General features: G+C 34.9%; 1 protein-coding gene across 1 annotated transcript; it reads right to left on the reverse strand.

Annotated features, from left to right (window-relative positions):
* Positions 1-10,292: 10,292 nt before the first annotated feature.
* On the reverse strand, positions 10,293-15,330 carry LOTGIDRAFT_128489 (hypothetical protein; the record flags this gene model as incomplete). The annotated part of the gene is made up of 10 exons (XM_009064209.1): positions 10,293-10,558; positions 10,881-11,148; positions 11,560-11,636; positions 11,846-12,045; positions 12,768-12,987; positions 13,300-13,445; positions 13,726-13,849; positions 14,192-14,324; positions 14,475-14,706; positions 15,116-15,330. 10 exons carry the CDS (start codon positions 15,328-15,330, stop codon positions 10,293-10,295), a joined length of 1,881 nt encoding a protein of 626 aa, XP_009062457.1.

A 15,330-nucleotide genomic window follows, 5' to 3' on the forward strand; every position in this document is an offset into this window, starting at 1 on the left:
TTTATATTTATTTCATGCTTTATATTTATTTCTATGCTTTATATTTATTTCCATGCTTTATATTTATTTCCATGCTTTATATTTATTTCCATGCTTTATATTTATTTCTATGCTTTATATTTATTTCCATGCTTTATATTTATTTCCATGCTGTATATTTATGTCCATGCTGTATATTTATTTTCATGCGTTATATTTATGTCATGCTGTATATTTATTTCCATGCTTTATATTTATTTCCATGCTTTATATTTATTTCCATGCTTTATATTTATTTCCATGCTGTATTTTTATTTTCATGCGTTATATTTATTTCCATGCTGTATATTTATTTTCATGCTTTATATTTATGTCCATGCTTTATATTTATTTCCATGCTTTATATTTATTTCCATGCTTTATATTTATTTCCATGCTTTATATTTATTTCCATGCATTATATTTATGTCATGCTTTATATTTATTTCCATGCTTTATATTTATTTCCATGCTTTATATTTATTATCATGCTTTATATTTATTTCTATGCTTTATATTTATTTCCATGCTTTATATTTATTTCCATGCTGTATATTTATTTTCATGCGTTATATTTATTTCCATGCTGTATATTTATTTTCATGCTTTATATTTATGTCCATGCTTTATATTTATTTCCATGCTTTATATTTATTTCCATGCTTTATATTTATTTCCATGCTTTTTATTTATTTCCATGCTTTATATTTATTTCCATGCGTTATATTTATGTCATGCTTTATATTTATTTCCATGCTTTATATTTATTTCTATGCTTTATATTTATTATCATGCTTTATATTTATTTCTATGCTTTTATTTATGTCATGCTTTATATTTATTAATTTAAAACAATTGATTAATCTGCAATCCTATGACCTATTTAACCTGTACCACTGGGTCCTCGCGATCACAAAAATAGACCCATAACATTAATTGATATATGTATATATATTTTTCATTTTTAGATCTGAATGCTTCGTTTCGTATTTTATTGCAGGTTAATAAGTTTACCATTAACGATCTGTCTAGACTCTTCTGGAATAGTGAGCATTCTCGGTCTCAATCATGGTCTATAAAGATGACCTATTAGCAGGGGATTATTTAGAAAATGCCTGAAGAAGGGTGTTTTTCCGAGGCGAGGCTCAAATCTCAGAAGCCAACCGATTTCAGATGGCCTGATATATATTTTAAGCATTCAGTGGGCTTGATCTTCACTTCAGAATAAATGCTATCAGAGGCCCGAGGGAGAGGCCATGGCCTAATGTCCCCTCCCCCTTAAATACCCTTCTGCTTACTAGGCATTTATACGACCTTGAGTATCAATTTCTTTAATCACCATCCACGTGATGTTCCTGTGACATTATCAGAAACCTGTTTATTTATTAATGAGAAAGAAGCCACAAATATTCCCAGCTGATTGCTCCAACTTCAACCAGGAAAACTGATCAAACACTAGTCCGATGGTGGGTGGGGTAGCAGGAAATCTGATAAAACACTGGATATATTACTTGTCCCTCCAGATATATTACTTGTACCTCCAGATATATTACTTGTCCCTCCAGATATATTACTTGTACCTCCAGATATATTACTTGTACCTCCAGATATATTACTTGTACCTCCAGGTATATTACTTGTACCTCCAGATATATTACTTGCCCCTCCAGATATATTACTTGTCCCTCCAGATATATTACTTGTACCTCGAGATATATCACTTGTCCCTCCAGATATATTACTTGTACTTTGAGATATATTACTTGCCCCTCAATATATATTACTTGTCCCTCCAGATATATTACTTGCCCCTCAATATATATTACTTGTACCTCCAGATATATTACTTGCCCCTCCAGATATATTACTTTCCCCTCCAGATATATTACCTGTACCTCGAGATATACTTCTTGTACCTCCAGATATATTACTTGTACCTCGAGATATATTACTTGTCCCTCCAGATATATTACTTCCATATATATTACTTTCCCCTCCAGATATATTACTTGTACCTCCAGATATATTACTTGTCCCTCCAGATATATTACTTGTACCTCCAGATATATTACTTGTCCCTCCAGGTATATTACTTGTCCCTCCAGATATATTACTTGCCCCTTCCATATATATTACTTTCCCCTCCAGATATATTACTTATACCTCTAGATATATAACTTGTACCTCAATATATATTACTTGTCCCTCCAGTTATATTACTTGCCCCTCAAGATATATTACTTGTCCCTCCAGATATATTATTTGTCCCTCAATATATATTACTTGTCCCTCCAGATATATTACTTGTCCCTCCAGATATATTACTTGTCCCTCCAGTTATATTACTTGCCCCTCAATATATATTACTTGTCCCTCCGGATATATTACTTGTACCTCAATATATATTACTTGTCCCTCCAGTTATATTACTTGCCCCTCAATATATATTACTTGCCCCTCCAGATATATTACTTGTACCTCCAGTTATATTACTTGTTCCTTCAGATATATTACTTGCCCCTCCAGATATATTACTTGCCCCTCCAGATATATTACTTGTACCTCCAGATATATTACTTGTCCCTTCCAGATATACTACTTGCCCCTCCAGATATATTACTTGTACCTCCAGATATATTACTTGTCCCTCCAGATATATTACTTGTACCTCAATATATATTACTTGTCCCTCCAGATATATTACTTGTACCTCCAGATATATTACTTGCCCCTCCAGATATATTACTTGCCCGTCAAGATATATTACTTGTCCGTACAATCATGTCTGGTTACGGGTCTGACAATGAAACTAATTAGCGAGTATATGAGAGTTAAAGTGGGAGTATATCTATATCATAGTTTAAAAACTGAATTAAGTTTAATAATTGAAAAATATTTCTGAAAAAGTTATAATCAAAATTTTGTGAAAAAGGTCAAGTTACTTTTGATATGAAACATGATTTTTTTTATTGTCTATTTTCAGATATTGATATGATGGATTTACAGACTTAACAGAGCCGCCTGGCGGAGGGAATTGAACTATAGGTGGTGTGATTATAAACGTAAGAAATCAATTACTGGTCCGAGATTTTTTTTAATCATTTCAGACCTTGTCTCAAAGCTTTGTTCAGTAATGTTACAATTATTGGTCAAAGTAATGTATTTTTGATGTTTTTTGCTAGAGCCTACTCCCTTAGCAGCTCCCCCTGGTTTATTGACCAGAGAATAGGATGTATTATTAATATAAAAGATTTTGAATCCAAGTTTGCCTTGTTCACAGAGTCGACATGTGCCCAAATATATTTTAAATTCATCATAATTATTTACACAACCAATACAATTACTAAAAACCTTTAAATCCATGTCAGCCATTTTTACAGGAAATTCATCAAAGTTTTGAACTTTTGGTCCAAAAGCTTTTTGAATCCAAGATTTGAGACTTTTTCACGAGAATCGACGTGTTCCTAATATTACTATTAGAATCCAAATATCGTAGTTGTTAGAGCTCATCGTGAATATAGCGAATGTAGCGAAATATTATTTTAGACCTAATCGTTCAGTCCGTGTTCAGTAACTTACTATTATTGGTACAAGACTTACTGGTTGGTTGGTTGGTTGGTAGATGACAAATTAACGTTCGCTTCCAGCGGATGCTGATATCGCAAACTATCGCAGACTTACTGGCTCCTAGCTAACCATTTATACGATAAAATAATTGTTTACAACTGTATCAGCCCCCAAAATGTTGGTGAAATTGTATTTACATGCTTTCTGTCGACTTGTTACTCTACAATTCTATCGGTGTCTATAACAACACAGAATCTCTTGAGTCCAGATAGGTAATAATTTTATGACTTTTTTGTTCCCCTTTTTCAATAAAGATTTTTTCATGTTTTCTGTTTTTTTTTATTTGCGAAGCTCGTTAGTTTTTGTATATTTATGAGAGAAAAAGATGGAAAACAGTTTCAGTTTTAGTAGGAAACATCCTCTACTTCCCGACCACATCGACATCAGAATCGAATTTTTTGCGAAGCTCGTAAATGTTTTTTTTTAGAAACAAAAAGATCGGAGAAATTTCCTACTTGAGTTGAAAAGTTAGAAACTAATCTTCTTCTTAGCGACACCAGAATCACATTTCTTTAGTCCAATAAGGTACAGAACAGTAGAATATAAAACTCCATTTCATTTCATTAGTCCAATAAGATACAGAACAGTAGGATATAAAACTCTATTTCATTTCATTAGTTCAATAAGATACAGAACAGTAGGATATAAAACTCTATTTCATTTCATTAGTTCAATAAGATATAGAACAGTAGGATATAAAACTCTATTTCATTTCATTAGTTCAATAAGATACAGAACAGTAGGATATAAAACTCTATTTCATTTCATTAGTTCAATAAGATACAGAACAGTAGGATATAAAACTCTATTTAATTTCATTAGTTCAATAAGATACAGAACAGTAGGATATAAAACTCCGTTTCATTTCATTAGTCCAATAAGGTACAGACCAGTTTTTTATTACTTTATTTTATTGTATGAACCAAACCAACAAAATTAAGGACGCAAAACTTCAATTCATTTTATTTCATCCCCACCTTCAATGTTAAATCCTTCACGTTAAAACCTACAATGTTAAAACCTTCAATGTTAAAACCTTCAATGTTAAACCCTTCAAAACTGAAGCACATAAAGATGAAATACCTCATCGTTTGAAAATATGTTCATTTCATTAGCCCAAAAAGATATAGAACTTGATAAATAATGCATAGGTCGGAAAACAGCAAAAATTTGGGATATAAAACTCCATTTCATTGTATTTCATCTCCACCTTCAATGTTAAAAACCCATAAAGCTAAAATACCCCTTCGTGTGAAATAAATATATTCATTATTTTACAATAAATAACTAAAACGTAAAACTCCAGGTTATATTCTGTAAAGTCTATGTCAAGTAGTACCGGGACAATGATGTAATATATCGACCGACCCACAGCTCTGTGACTTGATTAATGGTAAAACTGTCACGGCTCGTGCTGGTCAATGAAAATCAATAGAAATCGACGGGATTAGACTAATATATTCTGTCGTCCTCCCACGCACCTGTTATAATTACTGTCTTATCATAATAAATAAAACTCGGGGTTTCTTGTATCAATATTGGGGTTTCATGATACAGACCTGTCCATTATTTTCGGGCAATGTCTCACCTAGATTAGTGGGGCTTGCTCTTGCATATTTCTCTAAAGGTAGGGCCCTCCGAGGAGTAGTGGTCCGTTCTACCAGTCCCTGTGGAAGTTCAGCCACTGTTTTAAGTGTTTTTATTATGATAAAGTATGAAGGGTACTAGGGCACGAGGCTCGTAATTTGACATTTCTTGAAATTATGGGCAAAAAAACAAGAGGGCGTTTGGGCAAAACAAAATTAAAGGGCGTTTGTAGAGATATTGAACGAATTGAATTTCCAAAAACATAGCAGAATTGCAGTGTATTTGTCAAAAGAAAAAAAAGAAATAAATACATAAATAAAATCCGTGAGAATGTTACCTGTATGTGTAATGAAACGTTGTGTTTTAATAATAAATAGAAGTCTATATCTATAAAACTCTTGTTTCTTAAAATAAAACCCACCAGGCAATGTAAAATATTGGTAAAAATAAGTAAAATTTAGTATTTTTAAAAGACGATATTTTTCGGCACCAGGATATTATAAAAACCAAAAATATTTTCATCTGATTTCACGATAGGTAGGTTACTGTTCCGAACTATACTTAATCAAAAATCAAATTGAGCTATAACTAGAAAATAATAGAAAAAAATAAATACAGCCAACAATGTAAAACTATTTGAAAATATATTTATTCCACAAAGTGACACTTCTGTTATTATTGACCAGGACATAGAAAACCCCACCACTGTTTCAGGTGATTGCTGACCCTAACACTGTTTCAGGTGATTGCTGACCCTAACACTGTTTCAGGTGATTGCTGACCCCAACACTGTTTCAGGTGATTGCTGAGATACTCAATGATCTGAATATTCTATTAAATCAAACTAGAATGTAACCTGGCTGATAAAACACTGAGAAAACCGTCAACAAAAAGTCTGCGTAGAATTAGAAAGAAAGAGAGGTCGGTGGCGATTGTTCATAATAATTACTTAAAGAGATTGTAAAGAGCTTTTCTAAATTTTTTATGTGTATCATGGACATTGATAACATCAATAACAGACGTCTGAGGTTCCTGCAATTCCAATTAACGCAAAAAATGCTGCATCACATACGAACTTCGCGATAAATGACATCATTTAGTTTAGTTTTAGTGGACTTACAGAAACCACAGACGTATAATTGAAAATTGAAAAGGGGTAAATTGATGCTATCAGTGTCCTCGGAAAACATAAAAAAATTGGACAATATTTACGACCAGTGCCTCCACAGATTAAGAAGAAAAAATAAACTACCTGTCCTGAGAAATAAACAGGACGACAATATTTTAATCATTAATATATTAATCATACAGACACAATTTAATAAATGATTTTAAAAAATTAGAAATCCAACAAACACTAAACTTACTCAGTAATACATCTAAATAAAAAAATATACAATCGAATTTTTAACAAGAAATTAATTTAGACAACTCACTGGTCTAACTATTTTAAAATACATATAATACAAATCACAGAATAAGGTACTGTAAAACTATTATCAAACATTTAGTTAAAGTCAAATTTCAGGAACCACAGATGTCTGAATGAAAATTGAAATGATACATATTGATGCTATCAGTGTCCCCGATACACATACAAATTTATAAAACATTATACTATATTATTTTTGTAAGATTTTTGGGGGATTTATATGCACGTTACGCCTCCCACCTACAAACACTGAATGGACCCAAACCAATATACAATTCTATCCAGTGCTCTCCTAGTCACAGTGGAAGTACAAAGATTTTTAAATCACCGAAAAGCTGCAATAGTCAGTCTACAATACTACAATACTACAATACTACAATACAGTAGTTATTAGTCGATACCGGAGTTTAACATTAAAGATGATTAAAAAAACTATATTTTCTATGCATCAGCACCCAACCAACTAAATACAACCATTACTAAATACAACCATTACTAAACCATTACTAAATACAACCATTACTAAATACAACCATTACTAAATACAAAGATTACTTTATAAATCACTGAAGAAGCTATAATAGTAATAATCAGTCTGGAATACAGTAAAATTGTTAGTTGATATCAACGATTCAGTTGAATAATTGAAATATATCTAGATGGTTTGCTTACCCAGCCCCGACCACAACCCCACCCCAACCATTACAAAAGATTTCTAACCAAAGAAGCAGTGGTGGGGGATGAGCAGGGGTCACAAAATTCCAAGGGGGATACTTTCCCTACGTAAAATGATAATAGAATGTGGGGTAAAGGTGGGTCAGTCTCTTTTCTGGGGGCATGCCCCCCCCCCCCCCCTCCCCCCCCTTGTCCCCCGTAGAAACGCCAGTACAAAGAAGCTGTAATAATCAGTCTGGAATACAGTAGAATTATTAGTTGCTATCGGTGGTTTACTAAGATATCACACAGTGACTCATTCTGACTCATTCACCCAGTCTAAACTAGGTCAACTTCCATTTCTCAATGAACGTGCAAAATTTATACCAATAATTCACTGAGTTTCCATTAATTCTTCCAGTTTTCATTGATAAAGTTCGGTTAGAATCTCATTAATTATGATTCATTCTCTGTGAATTGGTTATCATCAGCCAAACTGAATGAAGTATCGGGCCCATTTCATTATTAATTGATCCTCGATAGTTTAATGAAAGCCGAACATTTTACCACTTTGCAAATAATTGCTTTGTGCGTTTCCATAACAACGTTATAACAAAAAGGAAAATTCCAAACGGTTGCGTAGACTCGAACAACCAGTCGCTTCAAGTCTATTACACAATAGTTATATTTAGACTGTTTCTAAACTAGACGAAATATATCGATTGATCGAGGCTATTATCACCGAGAATTTGCGTGGGCAGAAAATTTATTAGATATTCCAGGGTCGTTATACACATTGACTGGCGTTGCTAGGTAACGTGGCAGACGACTGAACCACGCGTCTGCAGAGATATCGGAGGAGGCAGCAATGGACAAATTAGATTTGATGTATAGGATATGTTCGATTAATTTCAGAAAAGGTAGAAAAGACGATGATGAAATATTTGTTTTTAGCGGAAGAGAAGAGTCACACCTATTTTCCACACCAGGGACCACCAAATTTCCAGGTCTTTTCAAATATAAAATATTATACCCGTCTTGAAATTCAAATTCTAATTTTGAACCTGAAATCTTTAGCACTTCATAAGATTAAATTCTGCAACTCAATGTCATCCGATCTGATCGCCACGTCCTAGTGAGAATAATCTCAAGAGGAAAAAAAAATTTTAAAGGTCCACTGTAGACAAAAACACTGCCTCTATACCAGCCTCTGATAGATATAGCCTCCGAAAATGGCGAACCTGTGCCTATTAGAGGGATAGCATCCAAAAAAAGATCATACCGAGAAGTAGGCCGGATCCCGACACAAGTTGTTATTCTTACAGTTTCTTTCTTAAATATAATGTTATAAAAACTACTAATGCTAGGACCTGTAGTTTTCCTCGTTAATATTAATTAGTTGTGGGAATTTCCAAGAAATCTATGATAAGTTACTTCCCTTGAAAAATGGCTTTTTAAAGCAGTCAAAGAGAGATAATTTAGTAAAAGAAAAAGGACTAATAACAAAGGCCCAACAAACACATCAGAATTGTTCCTGTATTGTATCCTGATACAAATTTGATACGGGTAGCTAAAAATATGTTCTATCAGCTGGTAGGGTATTAATAAATAAACCAAGTACAAACGATCCAAACCGCACAACGAAACCCGAAATCTAAACAACATGTTGATTGATGGTGGCGATGCATTAATAGCACCTGATGAACTTTTCAATTATATATATCATATCAACCGTAAGTGAGTACGTAGTCTATAATGAAAAGTGATATTAGGTGACTACAAGAGTAAGCAAACCCTGCCAGGAACCACACCCGCCTCTATTCAATATCAGAAAAAATGAAGAAGTATTAAGACAATGAAAAGAGTTATCAGGTGTCTAGAAGAGTAATCATACCCCGATATGACGTGAACACTGGAAAATCCGAGAAAGATCTATGAGGAAGACATCACTGTCACCAGTTGCAAACTTTTCCTTTTTTCCTTTTTTGAGTGAAAATCACATTTGCAATACAGCAGTAAATGCCACAAAATCTTTAATGAGTTACTTCCCTTGAAAATTGAAATCTAGAAACGGTCAAAGGGGGATAATTTAGCAGAAAAATTCCTCACGTTCTTTCATGCTAATGGGAGTAGTAAATGGCATGAAATTTATATTTGCATTTAAAAATTAAATCGCCCATTTTATTGCGGTGGAACAGAGCACGATGTTCGCTGATCTCGTACACTTATACACATTTCGTTGAAACATGAAATATACTGTTAATGCTTGTACTGTTAGTTTCTATCAGCTGATGAAGAATTAAATTATCCGATTGTATTTCTTTCAAGACACCGTAATATTTTCATCAAAACTTATTAAGATTTTGAGTGATGAATCGGAATCCGAGTCATTTATCGGGTTTAACAGCTAGTTAGCAAAGTAACACGAATTATCACTTTACCGACGCAATAACAAACCTCAAGGTCGATATAGTTTATGTTTCCGAGGTAAGAATCAGTATGCTAGAAAAGCCACCGAGTTTATCAGCTGGTTAACCAAAAACTGAATAACATTTTCCAAACGCAACCACAATCCTGTTAAAACCCACATGGTTTCTACCAGACGAATCATATCAACTGCATAACTTCTACAATTCGATGATTGTATCACTTCAAAAACGCAAAAACTGTACTTAAAATCCACGAAGTTTGGGGAATGAATCTGAATTTCAGACGAGTCATTCGACCGAGTTTTGGCTAACCAAACAATTTGACAACCTAATTAAATTAATTAATTAAAATCCATCTGGTTCTTACCGGGTGATTCTGACCGCCATTTTATCAGCTCGTTAAGACAACAATGTAACAATTTCAAAACGAAACAACAATCTATATCAAATCTCAATTGTTTCCGTGGAACGATTCGGGTTGCTTGAAGAACCATTTATTGGGTTTTATCAGCTGCCTTACTTAATTTTTACGATTTTATCAAAATTTAAAATCCATATGGTTTCTGAGGAATGAATCGGAACGCTAGAATAGCCATTAACTGATAGCCACAGATATTTCCTAGTAATATTACTACAGCCATCCAGACCTGATCACCATCGAATCCATAAAGTTTCAACGCTTCTTCTCCTGTTTTAATACAATATCTAGGATCAATCTGCCCACAGGCGAACGTCACGTTCCCATACTCCACCAAGCTCAGACTGTCAAACGCCCATCTTATTGGAGAAACATCAGCCATCCACCGCGTTCCTACAAATAAAATTAAATAGAGATTTACGATCTATCGTTGTTACATTGGTGTTACATCGGCCATCCATCGTGTTTTTTCAAATGAAATGAGAAGTAATTTTGCAATTGTCGAGGATCGAGATTCAAACTGTGGTAGCTCTATGGAAGCGTACACAGAGGAGCGAACCTCCCATGGTACGTCTGAGAGGGTTCTTCCTTCAGAAATGTTTAAAAACTAGAATCGGTTTGGTGCATTCTGACACATATTTTGGGGTAAAAACGTTTGACACTTTTTATGTCCACTTAAATAAGGGCGTATAAAATTAAACAAGAAATTCCTTACCTGAATGCATAGATTCTAAATTAACATAGAATCCGCTACAGACGCTAAATAGAGCGAGTAGAATATTACTGACAGTACTGGACAAGGTATAGTTAGGAAAGATCATCGCCATGGCCAGGGCCCAGCTTCTAGTCACATACACCAGTAACAATACAATCCCAAACATAGTAAAAAATATTATCACGTCTACTTGTAACCCCGTCATAAAATAAGCTGGAGTAAAATATAACGATACGAACAGGAAGTGAAATGGAAGTTCCGCTATTATCTGAAAGAAAGACAAAGGAAATCACAGAGTATTGCGAGCCAATCGTGACAGCAGCCTACCCGCACCTGTACCTCTTGTATTTGTATCTATTTTCTACTGTATTGATAATCCCGCAACCGGCAGACATAATTGTTCGGAGGGACAAGTAATATATCCGGAGGAGCAATGTCAAGGTACCGCCTCACCCCCACCCCCAGTAGCTAGGGGACTGGTTAAAGCTAGGTGTATTCTGTTCTTAAAGAGCAAGATCGTGTGTAATATCTTATGAAAGTTACGAAATCAACGTCAGCAAGACGTCCGGTAAAATCGAAAAAACATAGAAAAATAGCAGTCTTTGGCCGCCGTGTTATGTTGCTTACAAAGGAAATAATTTAATATGACCGATATGTCAGGAATACAATAATTACTCACTTTAGAAAAATAATAAGCGAAATATCCATAAAGTTTGTCTTCTAACTCAAAATATAAATATTTTCTTTCTTCGTGACCTACAAGAAAAATAGTACAATAAGATATAAACTGTAGAACTGAATGTTTCTTTTCCCATTTTCTTTACGGGATACTGCATTCGCCATCCATGATCTGAGAGCATTCTTCTGTAAATTGTGTTCCATCCTTTTACTACAGGCTTACTACATTCTTTAGTGAACTGCTTTAGAAATGATTGACAACACAAGAAAATATATAATGGTCTCACACTGTCCTATAACATCTAGAGTATTGGTAAAAGGGTACATCATGGTGATCATAAACATAAACCCATATCGATCTCTAATTCCTCTCTGATCTAACGTCAATTCCCAAAACACCACTCCCAATACTAGCGACATAAATACAGCTTCAAACGTCTGAACTATCAACGCCCATTGGTTGATTACTGTGTTCTTAAAATGGCGTCTGAAATTACAAAATAGATTCTGAAATTACAAAATGGCGTCTGAAATTACAAAATAGATTCTGAAATTACAAAATGGCGTCTGAAATTACAAAATGGCGTCTGACATTATAAAATGGTGTCTGAAATTACAAAATGGCGTATTAAATAACAAAATGGCGTCTAAAATCACAAAATGGCGTCTGAAATTACAAAATAGCGTCTAAAATAACAAAATGGCGACTTGAGACAATAAAACGTCCCAAGCGAAGAAAATAAAAAGCTGACTCTTTTTGAATAAGTGGAACTTTGGAAAGACTTTCAAATTAGATCAACATCTCCAGAGGTCACTGCAGCCAGCGTCCCTTTGTACTTAGATGAATTACTAACTGGATGAAGAAACCAGGATATCCAACTCCCATCTTTGGTGAAATTGGGGAATAACGGAGTCCATTGGTCTTTAAATCAAATGATGCTTATGGAATCAGTTTAACAAGAACAATCCTAGTATTGCAAACTGGTGAAAGAAACGAGGCCACGTATTCTCGAAACGATCTTTGTGTTAGGATGTCCTAGGTTCTTATCTTCTAACATTGATTCTTGGAAATCCTAGCGCTAAGACCGTTTCGAGTATACGGGACCAGGATATACCCAACTTCCATCTTTGATGAAATGGGGGTACATGAAACGTTCACTGTCAGCTTCCCCTCGTACTTAATATGGAATGAATCCAATAAAAACCAACCTTGCTAGTACTGTAAACTGATGGAAGAAACCAGGATAACCAACTTGTATTTCAGTGGCGCCCTCTATCATATATTCTTTAATGTGTTGATTTACCTCGGTATCAGATCCTGTATGAACCTCCTCCCCCTGGCGTCTGTAGGCCTCCAGTAAATTCTCTACTACTTCCGTCGTTCTGCTCTCAGTCTCGTCCGTGGTAGCGTCGATAGTCGCTAGATCCACTGTAATACAAAATAATGATTTAACCATATTTCTATTTAACAAGATGCAAAATATACAATGTACAAACATTAACACGAGAATGAGGGCTAATGCCAATCTGCTTGGTCAATACATAAAGATAAAGGGCGTAGACTCGGCGACTTCACTTCCTTTTTGAAAAAAAAAAACCGCCTAAAGCAAAATAAAGCAACGCAAATAAAAAACCCCAAAAACTAAACTAAGATGTGATACAGAAGGATGAAATTAAGTTTCTATCGACTGGTCAAACAGATATTACAATATTTATGTTTCGGTAGCAGCTAGATACTTACTGTAATAATCTGATGGGTTGGTGAGTTCTGGACATGGATAACCTAGTCTAGTAAAATAATCCACCATAGTTCTAGTTTCGCCGTAATATACAGTCTGCCCTACTGATAAAACTAACACCTTGTCGAACAACTCAAATATATCTGATCTGAAAACATAACATTGGTATATCATAATATAAGGCCCTTTACGATAGCGTTACTCTTAGTTTTAGTACAATTGCATGAGCCTCAGACATCTGACTGAAATTGAAATGATGTAAATTGATTCTATCAGTGTCCCTGATACACATACAATTGTTTTAGAAAACCTATTTACAATCTCTTTATCATAAAGTATTACTTTTAACCTTGTATTGAAACCGTCAGGCTATATAAAATATGTAAGCTATAGAAGGAAACCTTGGCACCTTCAAGATGTAGCCTTACCTTGGTTGATGGATAGATAGAAGTATAGTTCGTTGATTTTTAGCCAATCGGGATAAAGTTTGTATCAGATGATGAGCTGTGAACGAATCCAGACCGGAAGTAGGTTCATCTAGCAACAATATACCTGAAAATATAATACATATCTTGAAAAACAGTTTGGTTCGGTTTCAACAGTTGAGTATCTGAATATCCAACTCGGAATACCACAACTTCTCTAGCTATTAACTACCTAAACTCTGAAAGCAATGAGAATTTACCAGGCCATGACCTTTCAAATGATTGAAATGATGCTTTACATCCAACTTTTCTGCACGGGCTGTATGCTCATTAGGCCAAAAAAGCGAAGGGCCAAACAAAACTACTTGAGGCCCTGGGGACTGGGGGCAGGTAAACTGAGAGGGCTTTATGTTCGCATCAAAATACCATGGTCGAAAGGCCTCCCGCCAAATACGCTACTGGAACTCACTAGGATCCATCAGTAGCTGTATTCCTATACTGACTCTTCTTCTCTCTCCACCGGAAATACCTCGAATATTAGCGCCCCCTACTCTAGTGGCAGTCACGTGACTTAAACCTAGCTCAGCTATAACCTCGTCCACCTGAAATGAAATGCAAGAAATAAAAAGTGTCATAGATTTCTGCTAATTCCTGGCGATGGTCTACTTTTGTACTATTGTCTGTTTATAGAAACATAAGACATCATTTAACTTTAATATTGTACCCTTAGACAAAATTAATAGACTACTCACTTTCCGTACTATTTCAACTCGAGATAATTTAGTTGGTAGTTTCAACTGGGCCACAAACATCAGAGTTTCCTTGACGGACAGGAACTGAAGCAGACGATCATCTTGTCTGACGTAGGCTGAGAAATGTTCTATCATATGTTTGGTATGTTTAACACCGTTCAGTTCTATATCGCCAGTTACTGTACCTGTAGAATTCTTACAGGCTAGAACATTTAATAGAGACGTCTTACCGCTTCCTGGAATTCCAATGATATGACATAGAATCTTGTTTTATAACCTATAGTTTTATAACAGCTTGGATTAATGATTGAAATTTAGTTTTGCAGAGAAGATCATACAGCAGACATGTACTTGTGGTTTGCATTAATCTCCAGTCATTTAATTTTCAAATTTATAAGGATCATACACAGTCTGTATACCGCAGATGTCATCTGTTTATTGTCTCAACCGAATGACCAGCCTCTCCGATATTCATCAGTACCGACATCCAGGCTAGCGAGCAGGTCCCAAACTCAAATCAAAACCAATAAATGTTACCCTCATCAGTAAAAATCACTAGGACTAACACCTTATTCTGCATTTCCTGAGACTCTCTATGACCATATATCGATTGACGGCAGTAGTGCCAGTGTAACAAGAACCTACCCGAGCTGCCCATAATAGCCAACATCTGGCCGCATTTCGCCTGGAACGACACTCCATCTAGAATAGTTTTAGTGGTGGCGCTGTGGTCGGTGGTATGACAGGGGAGACGACTGGTGGTAATATTAGGTTGGTCTATAACGTATGATAGATTCTCCACGTTGATATCGATACTGTGTTTAATGGAAAACTCAATATTATATACTGAGGTCAT

Source organism: Lottia gigantea, assembly GCF_000327385.1.
Source record: "Lottia gigantea unplaced genomic scaffold LOTGIsca_61, whole genome shotgun sequence".
Classification (NCBI taxonomy): Eukaryota; Metazoa; Mollusca; class Gastropoda; family Lottiidae; genus Lottia; species Lottia gigantea.